Source organism: Xiphophorus couchianus, chromosome 5 (genome assembly GCF_001444195.1).
Source record: "Xiphophorus couchianus chromosome 5, X_couchianus-1.0, whole genome shotgun sequence".
Lineage (NCBI taxonomy): Eukaryota > Metazoa > Chordata > Actinopteri > Cyprinodontiformes > Poeciliidae > Xiphophorus > Xiphophorus couchianus.
This window is the reverse complement of record NC_040232.1, coordinates 15,064,049-15,077,277: the sequence shown is the minus strand read 5'-3', so window position 1 is coordinate 15,077,277 and position 13,229 is coordinate 15,064,049. Positions and strand designations below refer to the sequence as shown.

General features: G+C 39.3%; 1 protein-coding gene across 1 annotated transcript; it reads right to left on the bottom strand.

Annotated features, from left to right (window-relative positions):
- Nucleotides 1-7,319: 7,319 nt before the first annotated feature.
- LOC114144077 (uncharacterized) lies at nt 7,320-10,076 on the bottom strand. Its single transcript, XM_028016542.1, has one exon. It carries the CDS (start codon nt 9,994-9,996, stop codon nt 8,461-8,463), a length of 1,536 nt encoding a protein of 511 aa, XP_027872343.1. The 5' UTR covers nt 9,997-10,076; the 3' UTR covers nt 7,320-8,460.
- Between the last annotated feature and the right edge of the window lie 3,153 nt (nt 10,077-13,229).

Sequence of the window (13,229 nt, the reverse complement as noted above, 5' to 3'; positions counted from 1 at the left end):
GTCATCAATTTTGCTGTGATGTTTCTTTCTGAGCAGGTATGCATCAACAATGGACAGGAACGACTCCCCTTTAACAAGAAGAAACACACTACAGAAACAAGTGAGACATAAAAAAGCCTTAGGCTAATGGATTTACAGGACATAAAAGAGAGAGAAAGATACAGACAGAAGCAATTGTCTAAGTGTACGTTTTTGTAAAAACGAAAAAAAATAAAGAAAGAAAGAAAAACAGAAAGAAAGCTTTGTCAACAACTGTGTATGACCATGTGTTAGTGTTGTGATTTTTAAATCATTTCTGGATTACTTATGGCATAGTCATAAGCAGTTCATTTTTCTGTTGTTTTTTATTGTTAGAGTTTTAGTAGATAGTTCATTTTCCTTGGGTTCAGTTTTGAGATATTGATTAATGAGTTAATCTAGTTAATCAATTGGATTTAATTTGAGACTAATATTCCATTAATTGACAAATAATCCTAAATCAATTAGTTCCCTAGTTTGGTTTCTTATTTCTTGTGTCTTTTCTTCCACATATTGGTCTACTTATGATAGTTATTACCTTTATTTAGTTTCTATTACCAAGATTCCTGCTCTTTATTCTCCCTCAGGTGCTCTGCATTCCCCTGATTGGACTCACCTGGTTTACACGTCACTGATCACACCTTCTCTGTATTTCCTGGTTTTCATTGTTCTCTCTTGAGTTCTTCCCTTACCAACCTAGTTCCATGTTGTGATCTTCTTGTGTCATACATGTGAAGGCCAATACTCTACAAGAATAGAGAAATTATTTATTTTACCTGAGGCTCCAAGAACAAACTTCTCTCGGGTCAGGACATTTCATACTTTAGATTAGAAGATCTCAAGTGCAAAACTCCTAGTAAGCCATCTCTACCACTACAGCATCCTCATATTTCTCTGACACCACACAAAAAAGAGGTTCTTCCCAGAATACGCTTCAAGAACAAGTCGCAGGAACAAAATGAGGTTACTTAGTTTTTGCACCCCTGGTTGGAGTTTTCATGTTCTTGTAGAGTATGCTGCCTTTCTGCAATCACTGAAACACAGGAGAACCTTCTTTTGGAAAGAAGAAACAGAGTGTATTGAAGTAATTGGGTGGGAAAGGTTCATTAAGACTTATTCCTCTTATAAAGGATATGATGTTTTAATGCTAAAGTTGACAACATACATGCAACATGTTTGTTAAACAGCTGACTGCATGCTAACTACATGAGCAGAAAGCCTGGCTAACCAGCTAAATATTCATTGAATATCCCAGAGATATTCTATGAAGAGCAGAAAGACAAAAAGGTGAAATATTCTTTGTGATGAACATGTTTACTTCAAATGGCAATCTGCCCTGATGTACCCCACCTGTTGCTCATTGACTGCAAGAGGTACACAAAGCCCCTCAAAACCCTGAATGGATAATTGAGTATGGACAATGGATGTTTACTTCAAATGTACAGCAACTACTAAATTTAGACAGTTTGTCTATCAATAAACCTTCCAGACACACTAAATAGATTTACTTATTTGTTCATGCGTAGAGCTTCTATTCATAATCAGACCCCAATGAACTGTCCGTTATCCTGCAATAGCTAGCCCCGCCCACTTCATCACAACCCTCCGGGGCTGACTACTGACCAGTTCTCTGTCTAACAGGTCCGGAAAATCTCTAAGACCTGGGTATTACCCTAAATGAGATCTATAAGAGATAATCTATTCAAACTGGTGTCGAAAGCGATTCGTCTAGCTCTAACTACCTCCAATCCAGAAGTTACGACCCTTTTCAGTTAAGAAACAGTCAGCTGAGTAGCCCTCACAGCTGCATAATTCCAATAACCACTCCTGTTAACGGTAGCTCGCTTTCTAAAATATAACTTGCTCTTGGAACCGGCTAGATTAAATTTAGTGACTCGGATGTAAGTCCCTGGGTCGTTATTTTACTCTCGCCAAAGGAAATTATGAAGCCTCCTCTTTTCTAGAACCATGTACATTAGTTTTACCCTTATTAAAAGAACTGAAAAATGAATAAATGACTCAATTAATTCCAATGTCCACCAACCTCATTAGAATTTTAGAGTATGAATTTATTAAGCAAGCTTAAGCAGGGATATGTGACATACAAATCAATAATCAATTGTATATAATTCAAGAGCAGTGTAATATAATCAACATGTACAATCATACCCTCCTGTCTCTTTCCCTAACCTATGTCGCAGATTCTGAGATAGCTTTTTAGGAAGCAAGTTCAACTCATACCCAGTTGGTGGTGGATCTTTAGCAACAGGAACGTCCGAAAACCTTGGTCTGAGTCTTTGTCCTCTGTGTGGAAAATTCCTCTTTAGAATAGAAGCAAAGTGGAGAGGGCTCAATTGCTTTTGAAAACCCAACTCTTTTATCCCTCCGGGACCTTTGTCTTTTCTCCAAGTCTGTTGCAATGTTGGATTGAGGTAAGACCGACGATCGAATCAGAAACCCGGGTTGGACGATTGGAACTTGTCTCCCTTTGGCGGCACGAAGCTTCAGCTTTTCCCGTGGCTCCAGGGTGTGGTCTGCTGTTTCCTCGATCTGCTTCTTTGTGTTAGCTCTACTTCGGTGCCGCAGACAAAGAACAAGAACTTCTCCTTTTCCGTCTGCTTTTATACAGTTCTCTACCATGTATGTGTATGGGGAGTGTTAGTTTACGTGGTTTCCTGAACATCTGCTGATTTCACGGAAACCTCCGTCGGCCCCTCCTGTCTGCTGGCTGGGACGGAAAGTCCCATCCTTCCCTCAGCGTGTTGATCTTAGCCAACCATACCGCTCCACCCATCCTGTGCGTCTGGCCATCTGTTCAGAACTGCTTGCGACAGCAGGAACTCACAAGTTCCCCTTCTCCTTTTTCCCCTTTTCCTTTTAACATTAAAATTTCCTTTTAACATTAAAAACTATGTGCTTTTCTCTGATTAACTTTTAAACACAGTTAAATATTAAAAACTATGTGCTGATTTCCATTAAGCATTAATCATAAGCATTAATCACCTCTTTCACTTATTGTAAATCATCAACCCCTAATCATTTCATTGTTGTTATGTCATTACCGATCATGATTCGTACACTTCAGAATCATTCAGTGATTACTTACACACAGTCATTTTACCTATTGTATTCATACATGTCCAACTTGATCATTATAAATCAAAACAGTCAATCATTATAAATCAAAACACAAGATTGCTTTATTTCTCTCAGGCTTTCATGCACCTGTTTCTGCGTGTACCTGGATAGATCTCAAACCCCCTACCAGTTTTCTTGGCAGAACACATTAGTGGGCAACACAAGATTTATTTTTCCTAAGGGTATTTTGGCAGGTAGAGGACCTGGAAATCAAACCCAAGACTTTCCAACTGTTAGACAAACACTCTGCCAAACAGCAAGCCACAGGCAATCCTGGGAACCATTGCAGTATAAGACATATGGGCTACGTTGAAAGCAAGAAAAACAAACTACAAAATACAATTTATATGCTCTGGGCTCCCAAAGCAAGTCATTGCTCAGGACTGAATCTCATACACAACAACAAAGATTAAGAACACTGAAGTATAAGATAGCAGGGATAGTGTGTCTGAGGCACATTCTACTAACAGGAGACAAAACATGGCTTTTCTTCTGGTATTGAGTTTTAGAAAATTGTGCATTTATTGGGGCTAACATTTTCAAATGTTTTTTATAAAAGGTTTTATAATGCTTGAAATGTGTGCTGAGGTGACTGGAGTTTTCTCTAGCCGTCTGTAGCAAGGACAAGACCTACCACAGGGTTGTCTGTGGAATGTTGGCTGAAAAATGGCTTCAACAGTTCAGAAAAAAACACAAAAAGCTAAGATGGAAATGAAAAGACTGGCACATATTTTGCTAAGAAATACCGTGTCTGTGTTGTTTTGAATGATAAAGGTTCTACAAATAACAATAACTCGCAGTTTGAACAAGATGATCAAATCGATCATCAGTCGAGGTTCAACAAACTCTGAATTGACCCTTTAAAGGTTTTCTGTAGGCTAAATTAAAGTCTTAAGTGTTAAAAAAAACATTCCTTTCAGGCCTTGAAAAAGTTTTATATATATACAGATTGGGTCCTAATTATATTTACGTTAATCCAATGCTTCTTGAATTGATTTTCATGCATTTTATTTTTGAAAACTATGCATTAGTTCTGTTTGTTGTAGTTCTGTCTGAGGATTTTGTGTGTTTTTTTATATTGTGATAAAATTACTTTCCAAGGCCGGGGTGCTGTGGGGGCGCAGGGGTTAAGCACAACCCATATATGGAGGCCTTAGTCCTCGACGCGGCTGTCGCAGGTTCGATTCTCGGCCTGGTGACCTTTGCCGCATGTCTTCACCCTTCTCTGACACTTTCCTGTCAATGCACTATCAAATAAAGGCCACTAGAGCCAACAAAAGAAAAAAAAAACTAAGAAAAATTACATTATAAGGCCTGAACATTTATCCTTTCCAGCAAAAGGTAAAGAATCCTGCTCCTGGCCTTTTGTTGTTTTGAAGCATGTCTAGTGTACTTTTGCATTATTTAACATGACATAGTTCTGAATAATATAGGTAATTGAGTTAACTCGATTATATTTACTGTAATTCCAATATGTCAATTTAAATAAAAAAAGGGTCATTAAAATTTATTTAAGGTACTGAAGCTTTCAGAAACCCACCCAGGAAGCTCTTAAGTAGATGGCGGCTTTAGTGTTGTTATGAGTTAACTGTGTGAGCTCGGCGTGATATACACAACCTTGGCCTCTTGGATGGCTGATCATTAAATGAAATGAAATCAATTTCACAGAAACTTCTTGTAAGCACAATTAAAATAATCTGTATCTGGGTCTTTTATGAAAGGCCCATAGCCTGTTGAGCAATCTAAGATTATTTTTTCCAAAATACACAATTTAAAAATGTGATTGGATTATGCTTACTTGTAAATAAATAAAAATAAACTTGACATCTCTGTTAGTAATAATGGTTGTAGCTATTGGGGACATTGGTCTCTCCTACAGTGCTGGCCTGAAACAGCTACTCTGAGTTTGTGCTAGGCATTTTGTTAAAATTCTTTTTAAAAAGAGTGTAGTTATGAACAGTACAACTAAGGGCGATCAGAAGTTTAACTTTTCATTTTCTTTATATTTAGTAACATGGATATGGTGAGTAAAGTGAAGTATTTTGTAGTATGAAGTATGTGTGTAGAAGCTTTATAGGTATAGCTCTGTCAAGTGTAACATATAGCGACACATACGTACATTTATGCATATACAAGCTTTTTTAAACATATGAATAATTGTTTTGTGAGAGATGCATTTGTATTCTTCTCTTGATGGTTTATTTTATTGTATTTAAAATAAAAATAAACTAAAATGATATGGACTACGGTTTGTCTGGAAATAAAGAAAATGTAAAAAAAATTATGCCAGTTACTGATGCCTAAACTTCAACTCTAAATATGATGCAGCCAAGGTGACTTATAGAACTTAATTACATGAAATGGGCAACTAAGGTCACTTAAGTTAGATATCATGACATAACTGTGCACAGCGTCATTCCTCATTTGAAAGATATTACACTATGTCATCATGAGACAGAGTGACTTTAAAAGTGAGAAAGCAGCAGAGGGAGAAATGAAGGATTCAAAGTTAATAAAAGACAGAATGGAAAGAAGAACCGAGGTTAAGTAAGATGGGGGTGTGAAGGGGTCTGATGTATGGGAGATGTGTACAGAAAAGTTTAATTTTATGAAAGTGATGGTTCACTGCAGAGCAGAGAGCTGTAGAAATAGGAAGGAATTGTCTCCCTGGATAAAGTTATTTCATTTGTGTAGAATATTCACATTGCTGTTAAGAATCATGACAAAAAGCTGAAAGTGAAGGATCAAAATTTACAAATATTTCAAATGCATACATACCATGCTGGGTTCACAGAATGCGACAATGAGAGCAAAAGCAAAGACACAAACTCATACATTCAGTTCTTCGTCTTCTAGGATCCTGTTTAGTTGGTTAGATTAGTACTGATAAGTCCAGGCTGCATTTGAAATGTTAACATCTGCATATTGGGAAAGTAAAACTAAATCCATGAAATGAATGTGTCGCAGCCTTTCGTTCCAAAAAAAAGCAAAAATAAACTCCAATAAAGGCTGTGGGTGGTAACGGGTGTTTTGGGATTTGTACGCACTTTGCCGATTCATTTATTGTTAAAGTTGAAATAAAAAAGTCTTGTAACTTAGTTGAAATAAAAAAAAATACTTTCCATTTAATGTCCAAGTGCTCAAATGTTCAAGTGTTCAACTGTTCAAGTGTTCAAATGTTCAAGTGGTCAAAAAATCATTCTACCAAAACCTCCCGTCCACCCCAGACATTCACCAAACAATCCAGCAAACAATCCACCAAACAATCCACCCCGCACCCAGCACCCGGTGTGTTCTTAATCGTTCAAATTGGTGGGCGGGTCTAACAATTAACAATGTAATCTAAATAATTCCAAATATGAAAATGAATTACAAATTTTGAATCTAAATTAACTTAAATATATTTCCACTACACAAAGAACAAAACAAAATTGGTAGAAATTATAAACTACAAAACCTTTACATAAATGGCCACGACATCCCGGCCCCTAATTCATGTACAAGAATTACATCTAACATCTGCATAAGTGGCCATTAACAAATGCAAAATTAATATCATTAGCAGACTTAGCTCTTCAACAATATTTTCTATTAACAAATACTTCATTTAAACATTACCTTATGCAGTATACAATGTTTTTTTTTTTTTTTTTTTTTTTTAAGTCCATATGTCTTCTTAGTGAAAAATTAAAAAAGGTAAAAACAGTCAATGTTCCATGACTTCCACGTTCTTCTCTTGTCCATGTGCATGGTCTGTGTGTGTATAAAAGTGTAGGTAGTAGAATGAGATGTACAGCATGTCAGTAAATGAGTATCAGTGTAAATGTAGAGCCAGAGGTTCCAGAACTTAGCTCAGTTGGAGACAAACATTTGCTGTCGTCTCTACACAGCCTCCAGCAGGAGACATATCTTGTTGGTCGGCTTCTCCAGCTCATTTGTTCTCGTCTTGACTCGCACACGTCGTACCAATCCACTTGCATCTGCCATGGTTTCTGTGATGCGTCCAATAGGCCAAGAATTTCTTGGTGCAGCCTCGTCAACAACAAGCACCACATCATCAATGGCAAAGTTCCTGCGAGTCTTGTTCCATTTCCGTCGCTCTTGCAACATAGGGAGATATTCTTTCACCCACCGTTTCCAGAACAGGTCCACAACGTATTGGGCTTGCCTCCAACGTCTCCGCGTGTACAGGTCCTCCTTTTTGAACAAACCTGGTGGCAGCACAGGCTTACCTTTTAACTGGAGCAAATGATTTGGAGTAAGAGCCTCTAAATCATTGAGATCTTCAGAAGAAGGTGTAATCGGGCGATCATTTAATATAGCCTCCACCTCACATAAAACTGTGTGCAAGCCTTCATCATCTAGGACTTGCTGGTTTGTGATGGAGCACAGTATTTTCTTTATTTCCTGCACCAGGCGCTCCCATACACCACCATGATGGGCTCCATAAGGAGGGTTAAAAGTCCACTTTATGCCATCTTGTGCTAAGCATTTTTGGATTTTACTTTGCTTTAGCTCTAACATGGCTTGCTTCAACTCACGATTTGAGCTGACAAAGTTGGTTCCGTTGTCCGACCGGATTTCCTTGACTTGTCCTCTGCGGCAGATTAATCTCCTGATGGCGTTTATACAGGAATCTGTATCAAGAGAATGTGCCACCTCAAGGTGAACTGCACGACAGGTTAGGCATGTGAAGAGAACTCCATATCTTTTTACAATAGTTCTCCCTCTCTTCACTTCTATTGGTCCAAAGTAATCAGCACCAACATAAGTAAATGGTGGAAGATCAGTTGAGATTCTGTCAATAGGAAGATCTGACATTTTTTGCTCACCTGGCTTTTGTCGTTGCCTTTGACACACCATACAGTCTCTGATGATCTTTCTGGCTGCTGAATTAGCATGAGGGATCCAGTACTGTCGTCGAAGGGTAGAAAGCATGTGATTTCTTCCTCTGTGTCCAACCTTTTCATGGATATGTTGAAGAATGAGCTTTGAAACATGGCTTCCTTTAGGCAATATTGCAGGATGTTTTGTTTCTTCAGGTAAGGCTGCTTTGCTCAGTCTGCCTCCCACTCTCAACACACCATCACTAACAACAGGATCAAGCTTGTACAGATGACTTGACTTCTTCACTGCACCAGAGCTCAGGGCAGCCATTTCATTGCCATAATGGTTTCTCTGCACAACTCTCACTATGGCTTCCTCTGCCTTGGACAGATCATCAGTTGTGAGCTGAACATCTGTTTTATTGTCCTGTTTATCACACATTTGATTTCCACAGTGTGCAGTTAGCAACTTCTTTGTTTATAGCATTTCTTTTAGTTTCAGGAGCCATGCTACACTTCTTTTTAGCTTTGTCCAACTGGAAAAGTACATTAGCAGCTTGGTGGTGGGACACACTTCTTCCAGCACAGCTGCACATGTCAGAACTTGATCTTTAACCTCTGGATCAGCTTCCAAATGGACAGGTAATTCTTTAATCACTGCTGGCCATTGGATCTCAGGTTTTGTGAGGAATTCTGGCCCACTGATCCAGGTGGAAGACTTTAAAAAAGAGCCAACCTTCATGCCTCGAGAGGCTGCATCAGCTGGATTCAACTTTGAGCTGATGTATCTCCACTGAGTAACCTTTGTAAGATCACGAATGATGGAAACTCTATTAGCTACATAAGTTTTGAACCGTGTTGTTGTGTTTGCAATGTACTGCAGGACGGTTGTGCTATCAGACCAAAAGACTGATTCACTCAGATTGAGTCCAAGTTGAACTAACAGCATTTTGTCCAGACATACAGCTAAAACTGCAGCAGCAAGTTCAAGTCGTGGTATAGTGATTTGTTTTAATGGTACTACCCTTGCTTTACCAATAACAAAGGAAACGCACACTTCCTGTTTGCTATTAGTTAGCCTAAGATAAGACACGGCACCAAACCCAGTTTCACTGGCATCACAAACGTGATGCAGTTGTGCATTTCTTATTTCCCCAAATCTTTTGGGTGTGATGCATCTTCTGACACTAAAGTTGTCAAGAAGAACTAAATCTTTGGTCCATTTTTTCCAAACTTGTGCCATTTCTGGTGGAATTGTCTCATCCCAGCCAAACTTCAGTTTACATAAATGTTGAAGAATCTGTTTAGCAGGGAGAATAACTGGAGCTAAGAAACCCAAAGGGTCATAAATAGAGCTGACAATGGACAAAATACCACGTCTTGTTAGTGGTTTGTGCTTGTTTACAATGCTAAAGGTGAAAACATCCTGGTCAACATCCCATTGTACCCCCAGGGCTCTTTCAGTGGGAAGCTGGTCCCGGCTAAGATCTAGCATCCTTACACCTGTTGCTCTGTTTTCCTCAGGGATCTGCGAGAGGACAGAGCGCTCACTACACACCCATTTATTGAGCCTAAATCCCCCCTTGGCACACACCTCAGTGAGCTGTTGATAAAGAGAAATGGCCTGCTCAACTGTCTGTACAGACCTGAGACAGTCATCTACATAGAAGCTGTGTCTGATTGTATTAATAACCTCTTCTGGGTACAGATGTTGGTTGTCATCAGCAGTCTTTAAAAGTGCAAATGTGGCACAACTAGGGGAAGAGACTGCACCAAAAATATGGACCAACATTCTATGTTCAACAAGCTCTTTTGTGATGTCACCGTGGGGCCACCAGAGAAAACGTAAGTAATTTACATGTTCCTGAGCAACTTTGACTTGGTGGAACATCCCTTTAATGTCCGTCATAAGGGCTATTGGACCTTGCCGAAAACGAATGAGTACACCTAATAAGGTGCTAGTCAAATCTGGTCCCTGTAACAGCTCTTTGTTCAGTGATGTTCCAGCAAACATTGCAGCACAATCATAAACAACCCGCAGTGTTTTCTTACGGGGGTGGTAGACCCCATGATGAGGTACGTACCACACCTTTCCTTCCTCCTGTTCCATTTGATCTTGTGGTACAATTTCTGAATGCCCTTCCACACTAACATTATGCATAAATTCTTTGTACTCTTCAAAGAATAACTTATCCTTCTGAAATCGTTTTAACAGACATTGCGCCCTCTGCTGGGCCACCTGTTTGTTGTTGGGCATTTTTACTTCAGGATTACGATTGGGTAACTTCAGGTAATAATGACCATCTTTAAGCACCGCTGACTCTGACATGATATCCATGAACTGTTTGTCTTCTACAGACATTTCAGTTCGCTCATTGCACTTGTGCTCTATAAAATCCTGATTATACTGTCTGACCAGCATTTCTTCCAAACTGCTTATTGAGATACGGTTCACCTGAATAGAATTAGCAACATGTCCATTTCCTTCACTACCCTGATTGAGTGGACCATTAACAACCCAACCAAGGCGTGTTAGCACAGCATAAGGCCCACTACCTTCACTGTTAACTACTTTCCAAGGTTCCAATGCTTTGGGAGAATTTACACCAATGAGCAGCCCAATGCCGGCATCTATTGGTGTCAACTCAACAACTTTCAGATAAGACCATTTTCTTAAGTCTTCTTCTTTAGGGATGTTTTCTTTAGTGACAGGAATGGACTGTTGAGTATAAACATCAGGCAACTTCAAGTACTCATTTTCTTTTAAAGCAGCTACTTCCAAACCAGATAATCTATAGCTACTTGCAGGTTTTTCCTGACCCATGGTTTTTAGCATGATTTCCACTTTCTTTCCAGATGCATTTAACTGCATCATCAAAGCCTCTGTACAAAATGTTGCAGAGCTGCCTGGATCTAGAAAGGCATAAGTCTCCACAATCTTTGTCCCCTTTTCCAACTTTACTTTTACTGGGACGACTGACAGAACACACTCATTAGACCCGGCCCCAGTGTAGCTACCAACATTCAAAGATACAAGAGCATTTGAGATTGGTGACTCTTTACCCTCAGCCTTAAATGCTTGGTACTGCTGCTCTGTTGGTTTAATATGCAGAACAGTAGGGTGACTTTTATTACAGGTGAGGCATGTTAGACGTTGTGGACAGTTCTTACTCATATGTCCCTTCTGTAAGCAACCAAAGCATAAACCTTTACTTTTAAGGAATGTCACCTTTTCTTTGTTGGCTTTCTGCTTGAATGAGTCGCATTTTTCCATGCAATGATTTCCATCACAAAATAAGCATCGAGCTCGAACCAGCTTTGTAACCTCATGGTTAAACTGGACCTGTTTGTCACTGGTCTGTTTAGAAACCACAGCAACAGAAGTGGCAAAACTGCTGCTTTTAGTTTTAAAAGGAACCTTTGATGGTTTTAAAGTCATCTTTTCTTTTGCAGTTTGACCTTCTCCATAAACAGGATCTAATGCAGCTTTTGTTTGTTTTTCCAGAAAATCAAGAAGATCTTTAAACCTTGCTCTATGATCATACTTTTCTGCTATGTCAACCACAATTAGTCGCCATGTATCACGAAGTCTAAAAGGCAACTTTGAAACAAGAATTCTCATATTGGTTGAGTTTTCAAGCTCTTCAATAAACCCAGCTTCATCCATTGTGTTGAAACAACTTCTTAAAAAGAATGTATAAGCTCTTAAAGCTGCAGCATCATCAGACTTTAAGACTGACCAATTCAGAGCTTTGTCTATAAATGCAGATGTTATTTTTGATCTGTTACCAAAGTTCCAGTCAAGCTGTCTTTTTGCTTCCAGATAAGCAGTTTGTGGACTCATGTGCATACAACTTCTCACTAAAGCTCTAGGCTGACCTGTGGTAAACTGCTCTAAGTAATAAAGCTTGTCCTGCATGTTATCTGTCTTAGTTTCTATTCCTTGCTCAAATGCCTTAAGAAAGGACCTAAAATGCAAAGGATCTCCACTAAAAACAGATGGCAGGAGTGACAGTCTTTGTTGTTTTACAAGCATCTCAGTGATTTCATTCTGCTTCATCATAATCTCTGTTAATGCACTACTATGAACATCAACCTGAGAAGATATTCGTCTTGGGCTTTCCCCTTCTGGTTTCACTTTTAATGTTTCATTAATAGGTGTATCTTGGGGCATTGGCAAAGGTACAAGAGTAGACAATGGTTTCTGCGTTCTTGGAGCCTTTTCAGCGGGTATGAACTCAGTAGATATCGCAGAAACTGATGTATCCTGGTTTATGACACCAGAGCTGGAAACATAACTTTTCTGATCTTGCGTAGAGTTGTAGATTTTCATCTTTGCATCCGCCTTCACCAGCTTGGTTCTCAAAACCAATGCTTCTTTTCTTGTTTTTAACTGAAGTTCTTCCAGCTCAAGCGCATGTTTTTCTTGCAGCGCATCCACCTCCGCTTTCAGAGCGGCTCTTTCCACCTCGGCTTCCATCAGCGCCATTGAAGCCGCACGGGAACTTTTACTCCGCGAACTAGAAGCCTTACTCACTATACTGGGCGCTGTGCTGACTGGTTTAGCTGCGGACCCAGATAGCCTTTCAGAGTCTTTGCCGATCGTTTGTTGCGCAGTCTGTGAGACGCTGTCATCCGGCTCAACGTTACGGTCATGAGATGCCGCCTTTGATTCAACGTTCAATGCTGAACATGCTTCGCTCTTCTGTGCATCTCGATCGCCATCCATCCAATTTTCGATGTCATCCAAGAACTCTTTAAAACTGATCAGCTTTGGTTCGTACCAATCGCCGTGATCAGTTTCTTTTTCTTCATCGCTAAGCAGTCTTTGAACTGAAGATTGCAAGTCCATAAACTCCGCTAAATAATTATTAAAAGTTTTCATATGCTCCTCAATGGAGGATTTTGATTCTCCAGCATCAATTAAAGCATGAATGTCATTTCTTTTTCTTGTCAGCACGCCGAGTTTAGCTCTGCGCCTTTTAATTAAATTAAAGAGTTCTTTTTCTTTTTGAAATTCTTCATCTTGTTCATCCATTTTCAACACAAATTTCGTTTCTCCAAATCCAAAAGAAAATTGTCCAAAACAAACTTTTCACTTTGCAGTTCAGTCTCTGCTCTTTCCAACAAAGCACCGCATTTACTCACGAACTTTGCGTCCTCTCCAAGTCCATTACGTGAAGTTTCAGTCCTCCAAGTTCGATCATCCAAACGTTCCAAGCCAGTCCAAGAAAAATAAAAATATAA

What these genes read in the sequence shown, in the direction of transcription:
- LOC114144077 (XM_028016542.1), bottom strand. Translation starts at nt 9,996, where the DNA reads ATGTTTGCTGGAACATCACTGAACAAAGAGCTGTTACAGGGACCAGAT.